Here is a 15,948-nt window from a genome sequence, read left to right as displayed (position 1 = left end):
TGGTTCCACAATACATCAAGAATTTGACAATAACGTTCAGTTTCAGGCCACAGACTGTGGGCGACAGCCCCATCTAGTGGAAATATGTTATTTAAAGTTGCACAATGAAGAACCTACAAAATAATGTGACCTACACCCATTATTTTACGGGTTGCCATTTTGCTTTTTGGATGAAATCCAAACTGTGCTGCTGAAGCCAATCACTTTTACCCAAAATGACCATAAAAAACATTTCAAAGGAAAAGGCACAAACTTTTTACTATGCAAAAATGTGTCCTCACACAGCAGCTTCCAGATTGTGCATCGCTTTGTATTTTTTGGTCATGTAAAAAAGTGTGCACTATTTTTCTGAAACAAAGGGTTACTGATCAAGAAACATTACTATGTCTGTGCAGACAAACAACGCTGAAAACATTTAGCTCACGGTTCACAGTTAAAAGAGTTTGAGGTATTTCACTATCAATGTCCAATCATGGCTCATGAAAACGCATATTCAAAACTGCTAAAATGTGTAAAATTTCCTTTTTTTCTGTAGGGATGAAATTCTCTCACGCTTCCAGTGGGAAATGTTTAACTGGCACATTTTGCTATAAAGGTCTGGAGTTTTAGGACTGGTTTAGATGTGTGTATTTTCTGCCCTTTTTCTTTCACCATGACACTGTAGATCTGATGTTCAGGCCGGTAAGTTAACCTCCAGTGCTTAACTTTTTATCCTGGAAAAAAAAATTAAATGCAAAAAATTGTGTAAATATTTCTGTAATTCTTTTTTGAACCACTTTTTTTAAAGTCTTATTTCAAGATATCCTCTAATCTACACAGCAAAAAAAAAAAAAAAAAAACATTCTTAATCAGTATTTTTATCAGTAAGTTATGAAAGCTTGTTTCCGCCACTGAATAAAAAATAAAAAAGGCAATTGCAACTTCTTATCTCACAATTCTGACTTTTTTCTCAGAATTGTGATATAAACTCGCAATTGTGAGTTATAAAGTCAGAACTGTGAGATATAAATCTGAAAAAGTCTTTTTCCCTCAGAATTGGACTTTATAACTCGCAATTCTGACTTTATATCTCACAATTCTGATTTTTTAACTCGCAATTCTGACTTTATATCACAATTCTGACTTTATATCTTGCAATTCTGACTTTATATATCACAATTCTGACTTTATAACTCACAATTCTGACTTTATATCACGCAATTCTGACTTTATATATCACAATTCTGACTTTATAACTCACAATTCTGACTTTATATCACACAATTCTGACTTTATATCTTGCAATTCTGACTTTATATCTCACAATTCTGATTTTTTAACTCGCAATTCTGACTTTATATCACAATTCTGACTTTATATCACGCAATTCTGACTTTATAACTCACAATTCTAATTTTTTTAACTCGCAATTCTGACCTTATATCACAATTCTGACTTTATATCACAATTCTGACTTTATATCACGCAGTTATGACTTTATAAAACAATTGTGACTTTATATCACACAATTTCGACTATATCACGCAATTCTGACTTTATAACTCGCAATTGTGAGAAAAAAGTCAGAATTGTGTGATAAAAAGTCACAATTATCCTTTTTTTTTTTTTCATTCCATGGTGGAAACAAGCTTCCATAGTAAGTCGTGTCATGTTAATCCAAGGGTCCGGTTTACCTGTTTGGCGCGGTCCACGCACTGAATGTACAGTGATGCGATGTTGGAACAGCTCATAGTTTGACCTTTATTCTCAGCGTAACACTTCATTATCTGACTCTGTAGATCCAAACACACTGGCTGGATTTGGTATCGTCTGGAGACAGAGAAACAAACACTGATTTACTGATCTTGCACCAGGGTTATTATCGTTAACTAAAACTATTAAAACATTTCTGTTCATTGAAATAAAGCTAAAGTGAAATATAATATAAGTATTGGTTGAAAAACTTAACGGATTAGTTCACCCAAAAATGAAATATAGTAGTTAAAAGACACCTAATATAAAGTGTGACCATTAAACTAAAATTAACATGAAAATTAAAAATATAAAAATAAAAGCTAATACAAAATATTAGTAGAACTAAAATCACAGTCTTGCACACTCACCTGAATCGGTTGGTTGCGTCTTCTAAGCCTTTCCTGTAATTTTCAGCTGTGACTTTAGTGAATTGAACCGTCTGTACGACAACAAAATGGAGACGGTCAACAACACATGTAATATACTGCTTATGCAGAGGTGACATCACTCTGAAAAAGTTATGGAGAGTATATATAAGATGGGATGAATCATTTTGCCTTTTCTTGCATCTTGGCGATCTGCTCCCGGAACAGAGTGTCCTGATTTTTCAGATCTTTCTCCTTCTCATCCAGCTTCTGAGCCTAAAGATAAAACATGTTGTGACTGTAAATCTCCCATAAAAATAATTGATCATTGTAGTAAATAGAGTTTAAAAACACATGCATTTTTTTGATGTACAATACAAACAGTCTTGCTCACACATGACCTCTAAACTGGAAAATAACTAAATTTACACCAAAGGCTGTTTCTGTGTGTGATAAACATGTAATATACTGTGAATGCAAATGAAACTGAACTAATTTAACCTTGTATTAAAGCATTCACTCACTCATCACATCTTGCTGATATAGAAATGGTCACAAATCTCTCTCGAAAAAGTGAAAGAGCGAGTGACTGGCCGAATGAAGCCGCAGCGTCTTACCTTCCTCTCCATCCACTGGAAGACACGAGCAGATTGAGAGAAAGAGAGAGATGGAAAGGAAATGAGCGACAGTGGAGTTCAGCAGTAAAGCACCAGCATCTCACTTACTTCATGCATTTTTAACGTTTGGACTTTAGCAATATACAAAGACAACACATGAGATCAATGTAGAGGAGGATAGAGAGAAAACCTTACGCAATATAGTTATTTTAGTATCATTGAGACACTATTATAGTTTTATTAATATTCTGAATTAGTTTTTATTTTGATATTTTCCATTTTCTTATTATTTTAGTTTAAGTTTATTAATTTTACTATTATTTTCATGTGTATTTGTATATTTATGTGCATATATATACAGTAACTCTATCCATCCATCCATCCATATATCTATCTATCTATCTATCTATCGATCTATCCATCCATCCATCCATCCATATATCTAGCCATCTATCTATCCATCCATCCATCCATATAACTAACCATCTAGCCATCCATACATCCGTCTATCTATCTATCTATCTATCTATCTATCTATCTATCTATCTCTATCTGTCCATCCGTCTATCTATCTATCCATCGGCCCATCTATCTATCTATCTATCTATCTATCTATCTATCCGTCCATCCATCCTCTATCTATCATCTATCTATTTCTGTCTGTCTATCCGTTTATCCATCTATCTATCCATCGATCTATCCATCCATCCATCCATCCATATATCTAGCCATCTATCTATCTATCTATCTATCCATATAACTAGCCATATATACATCCATCTATCTATCTATCTATCTCTCTGTCCGTCCATCCGTCTATCTATCTATCGATCGGTCCATCTATCTATCTATCTATCTATCTATCTATCTATCTATCTATCCGTCCATCCATCCATCCATATATCTAGCCATTCATCCATCCTCTAGCTATCATCTATCTATTTCTGTCTGTCTATCCGTTTATCTATCTATCTATCTGTCTATCTATCTATTTCTGTCCGTCCATCCATCTATCCATCCATCCATCCATCTATCCATCTATCTATCTATCTATCTATCTATCTATCTATCCATTTCTGTCCGTCCATCCGTCTATCTATCCATATATCATCCATCCATCCATCCATCCATATGTCTATCTATCTATCTAGCATCTATCCATCCATCCATCCATCTATCTAGTCATATATCCATCCATCCATCTTTTAGTTGTTTTGTTCTCATTTTTCTATATACATTTTTTTCTTCTCTCTCTGATGTAAAATTCGTTAAAATGTCATCATTCTGTTTGCAGTTTTCACATAATAAATAATTTTTACAAAAAAAAGTTTAGTAATTTTGTTGTTATTTTGTTTGTTTGTTTGTTTGTTTATATTCATTTTTATTTCAGTTTCATTTATTTTAGTAAATCAGGTTAAACTAAATGAAAATGAGAAATATTAATTATTAGAAATATATGTTTTTCATGGTTTCAGTTTTAGTTGACTATAATAACCCTGCATGATACCATGCTACTATTATGGTTTTTTTCCCCCCACATGTATGATAGTAAACCAAAATATTCTTTGAAGGACCATGGAGTAAATACCCTATGTGAAAGTACCATATGATACCACAGTATGGCAACAGTATTTTTTTGTTATGCGACAGAATAAGCTGCTCAAACTGTCAGAAACATGTACACTCGAGGCACATACACAAACAACACACAACGAGCAAGATCCTGTGTGCAGAAGCTGACTTACATAATACTGAGTTATGAGGCGCTCATCCTGAACGTTCACCTGCTCCCTCCTAATGGCATCAGCTAGAGTCTGTTGATAGGACGCCTTCTCCTCTTCCAGAACCTTCTGGACCTCTTCCTGAATCTGGAGTCGGGCTGCGGCTTGAGCCTGGGCCTTAGCTTTAGCTTTCTCTTCCTCCAGCCTTACGAAAACACACAGTAAATACAGTTTAAACACTAAAACTCACTGCATTCTTGGGTATGATGCTGAAAGATCAGATGAGTTTTTACTGTTGTAGCATATTACGCTCTGCCGTCTTCATCTCCTCGTTCAGGAGCTTCTGGAGATCTTCTCTAATCTGCTTCCGGAGCTTTTCCTCATTCACTAACCAGAAGAAACACAGCCGCATTTGAGGGTGAATGGAGATTTTTCATGAATTTATGGAACACAATCAAGTTTCTGAGATGTTAAAGTCATCATGAGATGGAAATTCACCCTATCTATTTTCTAATGTATATTTAAAATGCCATAACTGGTCCTTCTGGTGGAAATGACAGACTTCTCTCTAGTGATAATCTGTTAAACTCAGATGTACGTCACAATACGGACATCAAGTCAAATTGATTTGCTTTTCACAATACACATTGTTTCAAACCAGCTTTACATGCCTCTGTACCATTTCATTGACTTCAAGACTGAGTTAAGCATTTGTATAAAATGCTGAGATACAATTGGAGACTTTGCTGGTCAATCAGTAAAAAAATTAACCAGAAAGACTTTGGTAAGACTAATGTACCAGATTATGAACTTACCAACATGTGTTTGAGGTTGAAAAACCTCGACTTGGTCGATTAAGGAAGGAACAACAGGTTCCTCAACTGGAGGAAGACGAGGAACCAGAGGTTTTTCAATTGAAAGTGGACCCATTTGCATCTTGGAAGGCATTTCATCATGCGAAACCACATCTGAAGCAGATGGTGACACAGTAGACTCCTCCAGGATTGATGGAATGGGATCAGGTATGGAGATTGGGAAGTGTGAAGTCTCACGCTCAACAGGTGGAGGAACAGGTAAGTCCATGGCGTCAGCAGATGTTGGTTCAGCAGATAAAGTAGAGGAGGATGGAGTCTCTACAGGTTCAATCAGTTCAGCAGATGGAACGAGAAGTTCAGTAGGTACAACTACAGGTTCAACAGAGGACTCTAAAGATGTTACAGGTTCAGTAAGTGGGTCTGTAGTTGGTGAAGGTGGAATGGTTACAGGTTCAGTAGTAGAGGTTGTGACAGGAGGTGGTATTAAGGGTTCAACAGGTGCACTGGTTGGTTCCACTAATGGAGGAGCAGTTAGTGGTTCACTTGAGACTCGTGAAGGAGCATTTATGGGTTCAGCAGGTTGAGGATCAGGTACAACTACATGCTCATTACCTGTAGGTGACTCTACAGATGAAGGTGGTGTAGATGTTTCCTCAGTCACAGGAGGCACTAAAGGTGTTATTGGCTTCGAAAGAGGAGGAGGGACCAAAGCACTAGCGTATGATGGAGAATGAGGCATTATGGGCACATGACGTTCATTTGGAACTGAACACTCAACCAGAGGAACCACAGGAGGAGTTGATGGTGACTGCATAAAGGATCTGGTTGGTGCTTGCGGGCGAACCACAGGTGGAGACTCCTTCATTCGTTCAATCACTCTCTCTGAAAGCTGTTTATCATCAAATCAGAAATAGCATTGATATACATTTTCTCTTGTTCATTAAAATATTGCGTTTTACAATGAAAACTAAAAACATTTTTCTGCATCACCTAAAAGATGGTCCCACAAGGATCTTGTATAAATTTTGGGTCCAGATTACTGTTGCCCAAAATGAATTTACTAAACTTTGCGATAATAATATCAGGATTCGTGGCTCTTTATTAGCTGATGTTGTGTTATTTTTGCAAATGCAGATGCAAGCAGCTGCAAATAACGCAGCAATTGATAGAATTTGCATTAATTACTCTGTTCTTAGAAAGAAGTACTTTGACAATACTATGGTACTGGCAACCAAATTCATGTACCATTGTATTTTCATGGTACATACCCAAAAACATGGTATTACCGTATTTAATCTGGTAATACCATGCCTGTACCATGATCAGTACTATTAGGTTGGTGTGGGGCTCTGCAGTCACTAGTCAAGCACAAGTCTGTTTCGAAAGCACTATGTCTATAGTACAAGTAATGAGAAAGTTTACCAGTCATGTATAGGTGTAGTATGCATGCTAAGTATGCAGAGCAGGTCAACATGCATGACCCATAGGCTATATTTAACATAACATAACATGCACTGCAGTACATTTTGTTCTACACCCACAAAATCTCCACAAACAATGCATTTCATGCAATTTGCACGATATTACAATGATATAATGTTCACTGAATCAGTGAAACTGCAGTGCAAGTACATACAAGTAACGTTAAGTACGCACCAAAGATAGTTTTGTATGAACAATGGAGATAATGTAGTTATAATTACTTAATAAAGAAAAGGAAAAACTCTTCTTCATAAGTTTATTGTTATCTAGTACACTTACCCGAATGCCCTTTACGAATGTTACCTCAACGGCTTCATCGTCGAGGGAAACGTGGCGCGAGCTGCTGTTGCCTCCCATCACGGCGACGGTGTACCTATATCTCTAGTTTAATGTGATAAATATTGTAAATAAAATACAAAAATGGGATTTATCTGATGGGAAATTCAGTACGGGCTTCGCTATCAGCCCAAAAGCTCGTGTTTGGTTCGGCCCTTCCCACTTTCACACCCTGAGGAATTTCTCTACAGCCCCCCGTTCATTCAAACCTCCTCAGAGCAAGCGATTTATTTCTGTCAGAAAATAAACGTTTATAATGGACAATAAATGTTTTTGTCAATATATATTATCTGGGATCATACAATATTTTACGTTTAGAAGTACTTTAAGTGGACATTCTGTGCTTTTGCGCGATTTGTTTGGGGGCGTGGCTTATAAGGTGTGTTAATAATACATGATGTGATTATTTATTCATTATTATTATTATTATTATTAAAAGTGGCAAAAACAAACTGTTCTGTTTACTAAAAATGTAAATCTCATACTTTAAACTTTTTTTTAGCCCAAACTCATTATTTTTATGTTACAGCATTAACAATAAGTGCATTAATTGTTGTATTTTGGTGGAAAATATGGTTACCATGATGAATTTTTGTAAAGAATACTAACTGTGTGAGTTCATGAGATCAACATGAGCAACAAACAATACCCCCATGAAAACCCTGGGTATTGATGCTTTTATAGCCAATAAAGACTAAAAAAAATTAATAGAACATCAAGAACGCATGAGGTGAACAAAACCACAGGTGTGAGTGAAAGAAATGCACAAAAGACAAAGATTTCCTGTAGTTTATGAGGTATCTGAGTTAGCTGATAAAAAACAACATTTCTTACACAAATCCATGCAAAATCACAAATTGCAGCCTCATGAACATAACACCTACAGTCCTGGCAGTTGTGTTTTCTACAGTATTGCTTTAGCTCACCCTGATACTCATCTGTAAGGTGACTACAAAATGTCAAAACTGATATTATGACTACAACTTAAAATTATTACATAAAAGTTTTGCATTACCTTTTGTAGTTGTATTTACTTTATTATTTCACACATGTAAGTGGGCTGACATATTTACTGACTTACCAATACTGGCTGTGATTAAAAATTGGAAAATAAATAAATATCACTAACTTGTTGTGAACATTAATACATACTAAGTTAGCTGTAAGTCCTGAATTGACCATTATGTCAGTCGCAATGTGTGATGAAGTAGATCTATGTGATTTTCCTTAAGTAAATATGGTGGCAGGAACAAAAGGAGTATCTTTTTCTGCAAAAACAGATCTGAAACAGGTCATGGATTGTGCAAGCTTACAGACAAATGCTCTACACACACATCTAGCTCAAAAACAGCTCATATAATTGTCCCAAACATACTTCAAGAGCTCATCCATTCACAGTAAACCAATGAAAAGTGACTAACAAAACACACTCGCACAGAACTACAGAGGTATTACAATTCCTGTACAGTTTACTCTGCCTTCTTGTCGGCTTTCTCTCCTTTCACTGCCGCACGAACGCTGGACCACACTTCTGTGTAGAGCAGCGTTCCCAGGAAGACCACAGCTGTTCCCACCCAATGCCAGGCTGTGAAGGGATTACGGAAGTACAGGATGGAAATAATGAGGCTCAGAAATTTGCGCAGCGTCACCACCAGTGTGACCGTGAGCGACGCGCACTCTGTGGTCAGAATAAAGACACCGCGGATGCACACGTATCTGAGAAACCTGGCTAAGGACGAAGTACACGACATAAAACTGACTCTAGACAGATTTCTTGACAAGTTGGCATGCAATTAGGATTCCAATACAGACAATAAAAGTCCATAAACAAAATGTTAAAGGGTTAGTTCATTCAAAAATGAAAATGAAGATTCTGTCATTAATTACTCATGTCGTTCCAAACCCGTAAGAATTTCGTTTATCTTTGAAACACAAATGAAGATCTTTTTAATGAAATCTGAGCGATTTAGAGCGATTTTTTTAGCGAAATCTGAGGCTTGAAAGTGGTAGTTGCGTAGACCGTCAATGGAGGGACATAAATCGCTCAGATTTCATTAAAAAGACCTTCATTTGTGCTCCAAAGATGAACAAAAGTCTTACGGGTTTGGAACGACATGAGGGTGAGTAATTAATGACATTTTCATTAAAAAAAATGACATTTAATATAACAAATATGAAAGGATACTGGGTGATGACGTTCATCAGCAGGTAAAACCACATGACTGGCATAGACTGACCAATCACAGGGATTTCCACTGGAGCTTTGAGAGAAAGTCATCGGTTTGTTATTTCAAACCAAAAAGGCAAAGGAAGTCAAACTTCTTAAGGCTTATATACACTATCGTATAAAAAAAAAAAAAAAAAAAAAAAAATCAATACTTTTATTCAGCAAGGATGGATTAAATTGATCAAACATTACAGTAAAGACAGTTATAACATTACAAAAGTTTCCCTCTAGAATCAGACTCACAGCTCTGGCTGAAGAGCACGGCGTGTTTGTAGATGTCCGTTGACAGCAGGAGGAACCCTGGTAGTGGCAGACAGTGCTGAAAAAAAGGCAGAGAAATTCCACTTAATCCCACAAACTCATATGTTGCATGCATCATATGCACAGTCACTGACTCACATTGTAGAACAGAGCCTCCTTGGAGTGTTTTCCATACTTCTTGTACAGAGTTTCTTGGAAAATGCCCATTCTCGCAGACATCAGCAAGGCGAACGTCAGCATGGCGATACCTGAAACACAACAGCACTAATTCAATCGAATATCTTGCTTACATGGGTAGTCCAAAATGAGAAATAAAGTACAGAATGATTTAACTTCTCACATATACTCAATAAATGTCTTTGGGCAGGTTCAGAATAGCATACTAACACACCACTTTAGCAGTATGCAGTATGTACACTACTGTTGACACTGATGGAGAAAAACAGTCGGTAAGACTTTTAATGTTTTTGAAAGAAGTCTCTTCTGCTCACCGTGGCTGCATTTATTTGATTAAAAATACAGTAAAAACAGTAATATTGTGAAATATTATCACAGTTTAAAATAACTGTTTTCTCTGTGAAAATATGTTAAACTGTAATTTATTCCTGTGATCAAAGCTGAATTTTCAGCATCATTACTCCAGGCTTCAGTGTCACATGATCCTTCAGAAATCATTCTAATATGCTGATTTGCTGCTCAAGAAACATTTCTGATTATTGTCAATGTCGAAAACTATGGAAGCTTGTTTCCAACATGAAATAAAAAATAAAAAAGGTAATTGCAGCTTTTTTAGCTCACAATTCTGACCTTTTTTCTGAGAATTTCAAGATATAAACTAACAATTGCAAGTTATAAAGTCAGAATTGGGAATTATAAAGTCAGAATTGCGAGATATAAAGTCAGAATTGCGTAATATAAAGTCAGAATTGAGTGATATAAAGTCAGAATTGCGAGTTATAAAGTCAGAATTGCGTGATATAAAGTCAGAATTGCGAGATATAAAGTCAGAATTGCGAGATATAAAGTCAGAATTGCGAGATATAAAGTCAGAGTTGAGTGATATAAAGTCAGAATTGCGAGATATAAAGTCAGAATTGCGAGATATAAAGTCAGAATTGCGTGATATAAAGTCAGAATTGAGTGATATAAAGTCAGAGTTGTGAGATAAAGTCAGAATTGAGTGATATAAAGTCAGAGTTGTGAGATATAAAGTCAGAATTGAGTGATATAAAGTCAGAATTGCGTGATATAAAGTCAGAATTGCGTAATATAAAGTCAGAATTGAGTGATATAAAGTCAGAATTGAGTGATATAAAGTCAGAATTGAGTGATATAAAGTCAGAATTGAGTGATATAAAGTCAGAGTTGTGAGATATAAAGTCAGAATTGAGTGATATAAAGTCAGAATTGCGTGATATAAAGTCAGAATTGCGTAATATAAAGTCAGAGTTGAGTGATATAAAGTCAGAATTGAGTGATATAAAGTCAGAATTGAGTGATATAAAGTCAGAGTTGTGTGATATAAAGTCAGAATTGAGTGATATAAAGTCAGAATTGTGTGATATAAAGTCAGAATTGAGAGATATAAAGTCAGAATTGTGTGATATAAAGTCAGAATTGAGAGATATAAAGTCAGAGTTGAGTGATATAAAGTCAGAATTGAGTGATATAAAGTCAGAATTGAGAGATATAAAGTCAGAATTGAGAGATATAAAGTCAGAGTTGAGTGATATAAAGTCAGAATTGAGAGATATAAAGTCAGAGTTGAGTGATATAAAGTCAGAATTGTGTGATATAAAGTCAGAATTGAGAGATATAAAGTCAGAGTTGAGTGATATAAAGTCAGAATTGAGTGATATAAAGTCAGAATTGAGTGATATAAAGTCAGAATTGTGTGATATAAAGTCAGAATTGAGAGATATAAAGTCAGAATTGTGTGATATAAAGTCAGAATTGAGAGATATAAAGTCAGAATTGTGTGATATAAAGTCAGAATTGAGAGATATAAAGTCAGAGTTGAGTGATATAAAGTCAGAATTGAGTGATATAAAGTCAGAATTGTGTGATATAAAGTCAGAATTGAGAGATATAAAGTCAGAATTGTGTGATATAAAGTCAGAATTGAGAGATATAAAGTCAGAATTGTGTGATATAAAGTCAGAATTGAGAGATATAAAGTCAGAGTTCAGTGATATAAAGTCAGAATTGAGTGATATAAAGTCAGAATTGAGAGATATAAAGTCAGAATTGAGAGATATAAAGTCAGAATTGTGTGATATAAAGTCAGAATTGAGAGATATAAAGTCAGAATTGTGTGATATAAAGTCAGAATTGAGAGATATAAAGTCAGAGTTGAGTGATATAAAGTCAGAATTGAGTGATATAAAGTCAGAATTGAGAGATATAAAGTCAGAATTGAGAGATATAAAGTCAGAGTTGAGTGATATAAAGTCAGAATTGAGAGATATAAAGTCAGAGTTGAGTGATATAAAGTCAGAATTGTGTGATATAAAGTCAGAATTGAGAGATATAAAGTCAGAGTTGAGTGATATAAAGTCAGAATTGAGTGATATAAAGTCAGAATTGAGAGATATAAAGTCAGAATTGTGTGATATAAAGTCAGAATTGAGAGATATAAAGTCAGAATTGTGTGATATAAAGTCAGAATTGAGAGATATAAAGTCAGAGTTGAGTGATATAAAGTCAGAATTGAGTGATATAAAGTCAGAATTGTGTGATATAAAGTCAGAATTGAGAGATATAAAGTCAGAATTGTGTGATATAAAGTCAGAATTGAGAGATATAAAGTCAGAATTGTGTGATATAAAGTCAGAATTGAGAGATATAAAGTCAGAATTGTGTGATATAAAGTCAGAATTGAGAGATATAAAGTCAGAGTTCAGTGATATAAAGTCAGAATTGAGTGATATAAAGTCAGAATTGTGAGATATAAAGTCAGAATTGTGAGTTATACATTGAACGTGCAGTGAGAATATTACCCAGAAGCCAATGCATGAAGGCATAAACACCATCTTCCTCCTTCGCCCCTTTCTCAACATTCTACATAAGGATCAGACCTGATGTGTTAGGTGCAGATAAGATGTGAAATACAGCATTGAAACGCAAGTATGTTGTGCCTATTAATACAAAACAACTATTAATCCAGGCTGGTTTTGCAAACTCACCACTTGTTTGGCCGACATAATAGTGCAGATGAAAATGCCCACAGACACCAGCACGATGGAGAGATATTTACTCATCGAATATCTGCAGTCAGAATAAAATAACAATGTGACTGAACAATATGCAAAATCATTTTATGCCTTTTTACAAAGTCTTGATGTTGTTTTTAGGCTCTACTAGAACAGGTTTTCCTGCTTGAATGTTGGTTATTTTCCTCATATTCTCCATTGTTGCAGCTCCTCTCTTACCAGTCTGTCAGTAACGCTCTGTTTAGTTCCTGTCTCTATGAAGCCCCTCCTTCTGAAAAGCACAATGTGCTCCGATTGGTCGGCTGGAGCAGTGTGTTGTGATTGGTCAAGTGCTTCAAGCATGTTTGGGAAATGTCCCGCCCCTTACCATAACGGCACGTTTCAACACACTACTAACTCAACCAGGCCCCGCCCCTTTGTTTGCATTGGGCGAGAATTATTTTGGGCCGCCCCTTTATTTGCATTGGGCGGGAATTATTTAAATGAGGAATATTGTGACATGTTCATGTTCGTTCCCGGAAGAAAACTCAAGAACACAATAGAGATTTTGCAAATGTTTTTCATGCATAAATGGCAACATTACACACTAAAGAAAGATGTGAGAAAATATAAATAAGCATAATATGACACCTTTAAGTAATGATTTTGTGCATGATATTCAGCATACCTTTTCTTCAAGATGACAATACCGAGAATCATGTTTGCTATTAAAGATCCCTGTGAACAAAAAGAGAATTTAAGGCACAGTTTTCAAAGCAATGAATGAATGACATGATCGACACTCACTGATCTGAAGATCATATGCAGCGGCATGGCGATGTTAAAGTTCAGGGCGTAGTTATTGATCACGCTGATGGTAAAGAACATCGTCACCATGATCACATAGTTACTGCAAAGGAGAAGGACACCAAAGGTCATGAAAGACACAAACGTTAAGCTGGAGTTTCTGATGGACAGGAAGGAAAAACATTGCTGAATGCAAACAATGTAATGCATCTAACCATATGAGCATCTATACAATATTTTGCTGCAAATTCATTTGTTACATGGCAAAAAATGTGTCAAATTAAGCAGATTTCATCATGGACAGATTTGCATGCCCATATATTTGCATGAACGTATAAATTGCAATGTTTAACCAAGGTCATTTTTCTAATGCCCACTTGATGATCAGTACAAAATCTGTCCTGAAGCAAAACCAGTTAAGAACGACTGAACGAAAGATGTGTCTTATCCGTCTGTGATTCTAGATTTAGCACAAAGACTGTAACATAAGTCATCTCGCTGAGGTTCAAAACTGCACGACTATGTTAGGAATGAAACACTATCAGGGGTTTTCAAACTGGGGTTCGGGGAGTGAAAGGGTGCGTGGAAAAGTCAGGTAAAAAAATGTTCAAATAAATAAATAAGAAAATAAATAAGAAGAATAAACCAAGTAAATAAATTAATTCAATTAAAATAAATTTAAAAAAAGATTAATACAATAAATAAAAAAATTGTTTAAAAATATAATATAAAATAAATATAAAAATAAACAACTAATAGATATAAATAATGTAACAATACAAAATTATTTTAGATTTATTAATTTAATTAATTAATTAATTATAATATGTATATATCACTAATTATAATAATTAATTAGTAGTGTATAAACTGGGTGTTTATAAAAGAAAGATGCCTTTTATAATTTAAGATGGAGTCCCTCACATAAGGATGATCATATTTGGGGGCCCCCAGGTTTAAAGTCGTACACTGTGCAGTACACTATATACGAGCTGCGTCTCATTTCGAAGGCTGTGTCCTCCGGAGGTTGCATTTGCAGGCTGCATACGTCATCGAGGCAGTCTCATCTGAGAAAAGTAACCGTTAGATTGCAAAGTAAGAAAGAAATTACAGTATTTTACACCTCACGAGGAATAAAAGTCAATTTTATTATGGTTACTTTTCTTAAATAAGACATCCTTGATGACGTATGCAGCCTTCAAATGCGACCTCCGGAGGACGCGGCCTCCGAAATGAGATGCAGCTACTGTATATTGCCTTTGAAGTATGTGAAATATGCAGTATGCTATATTGTTGTCACAACACCACATTTAGCAAGTGGTGTCCTGTTTTCATATCTGATATTCAATGCAAATATTTATACTGTGGAAAGCATCCACACTGAAAACATCAAAGATATCAGATGTAGTGCATATATATATATATATATATATGTGTGTGTGTGTGTGTGTGTATGTACACAATATATATACATACAAACACACACATATATTAATATATAATAATATAATGATCTGTTGAAGCTCTCTGAACTGTGCACTGACTTACGAATCACCTATAACAGTGACAAAGCAAGGCTTTCACCTCTCACCTATAATAATATAATAATTAATAAAGGTAAGCACTGCCTTTTATCTCGTTCAACAAGCAAAAACTGGTCGTAACAGTAAAAATGCACAAATATGCATTTCATTTTTTGTAAAATGAATGAATGAATGAACGAACATATATAACATAATGGCAATCTGTCAAATCATCTCAACATTCACCTATAATAATCAATGAATTTCCACTGTTTACTGATCTGGTCTGACAAGCCAAAACAAATGGTTAAAATAAAAATGCGCGTGTGTGTGCAAAACTGTGCATTTAATTGTATAAATTGTTAACCTGAGGGGTATGTGTGGCTTTTTGCGTCCAAAGTTTGCCTCAAAGATGAACCCCTCCAGTGCAATGAAGGCAAACTGGGCAAATGTGACAATATTTCCACATCCTGGGAAATCCCTGTAAAATATATGATTTAAAGAAGTAAGAACTGACAGCATATGTGAAGTTCAAATGCTTTAAATACACACTGATACGGAAAAAATAATCATAAATGAGAAACTTGCAACTCACCTAACCAAAAGTTCCAAAAACACAACATTACTGCAGCAGCCAACAAACACCAAAATAATCGCAAACAACGTATTCATTTTTAAAGGGTAAAACGAAGCAATCGCAACAGTTATTTCAGCTTTACAATAATCCGGATGTTGGCATTGTGAATAATAAATGTAAATTTTCTTGTCCTCGCAAACTATTGATACTTCAATGAATACGTCTCCCAGCTAGAAACAGACATGCCTTCCTGCTTCACACCGCGTCTTGTGGGATTTGTAGTTTTTTTTCT

The 15,948-nt window shown here is 35.3% G+C and overlaps 2 protein-coding genes across 3 annotated transcripts; both read right to left on the bottom strand.

The window, feature by feature from the left end:
• Positions 1-231: 231 nt before the first annotated feature.
• chchd3b (coiled-coil-helix-coiled-coil-helix domain containing 3b) lies at positions 232-7,428 on the bottom strand. 2 transcript variants are annotated; one of them, XM_051884158.1, is made up of 9 exons: positions 7,014-7,428; positions 5,253-6,141; positions 4,731-4,824; positions 4,462-4,642; positions 2,717-2,731; positions 2,292-2,375; positions 2,103-2,173; positions 1,674-1,809; positions 232-713 (listed from the first exon to the last, which is right to left on the bottom strand). In XM_051884158.1, the coding sequence occupies exons 1-9, from the start codon at positions 7,089-7,091 to the stop codon at positions 687-689; spliced, it is 1,575 nt and encodes a 524-aa protein (XP_051740118.1). In that variant the 5' UTR covers positions 7,092-7,428; the 3' UTR covers positions 232-686. The 2 variants fall into 2 exon arrangements, with proteins under 2 accessions (XP_051740118.1, XP_051740119.1); XM_051884159.1 differs by lacking the exon at positions 2,717-2,731.
• A 416-nt stretch (positions 7,429-7,844) lies between these two features.
• On the bottom strand, positions 7,845-15,914 carry slc35b4 (solute carrier family 35 member B4). Its single transcript, XM_051883198.1, has 10 exons — positions 15,675-15,914; positions 15,447-15,560; positions 13,557-13,659; positions 13,438-13,487; positions 12,744-12,825; positions 12,558-12,618; positions 9,697-9,806; positions 9,541-9,616; positions 9,256-9,331; positions 7,845-8,786 (listed from the first exon to the last, which is right to left on the bottom strand). The coding sequence occupies exons 1-10, from the start codon at positions 15,749-15,751 to the stop codon at positions 8,540-8,542; spliced, it is 996 nt and encodes a 331-aa protein (XP_051739158.1). The 5' UTR covers positions 15,752-15,914; the 3' UTR covers positions 7,845-8,539.
• Positions 15,915-15,948: the final 34 nt, after the last annotated feature.

Source organism: Ctenopharyngodon idella, chromosome 24, assembly GCF_019924925.1.
Source record: "Ctenopharyngodon idella isolate HZGC_01 chromosome 24, HZGC01, whole genome shotgun sequence".
NCBI lineage: Eukaryota > Metazoa > Chordata > Actinopteri > Cypriniformes > Xenocyprididae > Ctenopharyngodon > Ctenopharyngodon idella.
The sequence above is the reverse complement of the archived record's forward strand: the minus strand, read 5'-3'. Positions and strand labels throughout refer to the sequence as shown.

Coding starts and splice junctions, on each gene's coding strand:
- chchd3b (XM_051884158.1), bottom strand. CDS start 7,091: ATGGGAGGCAACAGCAGCTCGCGCCACGTTTCCCTCGACGATGAAGCC. Junction 6,142..7,013: donor CATTCGTAAAGGGCATTCGG/GTAAGTGTACTA, acceptor GATGATAAACAG/CTTTCAGAGAGAGTGATTGA. Junction 4,643..4,730: donor GAGCGTAATATGCTACAACA/GTAAAAACTCAT, acceptor TGTTTTCGTAAG/GCTGGAGGAAGAGAAAGCTA.
- slc35b4 (XM_051883198.1), bottom strand. CDS start 15,751: ATGAATACGTTGTTTGCGATTATTTTGGTGTTTGTTGGCTGCTGCAGT. Junction 15,561..15,674: donor TTTTTGGAACTTTTGGTTAG/GTGAGTTGCAAG, acceptor TATATTTTACAG/GGATTTCCCAGGATGTGGAA. Junction 9,617..9,696: donor AGGAGGCTCTGTTCTACAAT/GTGAGTCAGTGA, acceptor CCTTTTTTTCAG/CACTGTCTGCCACTACCAGG.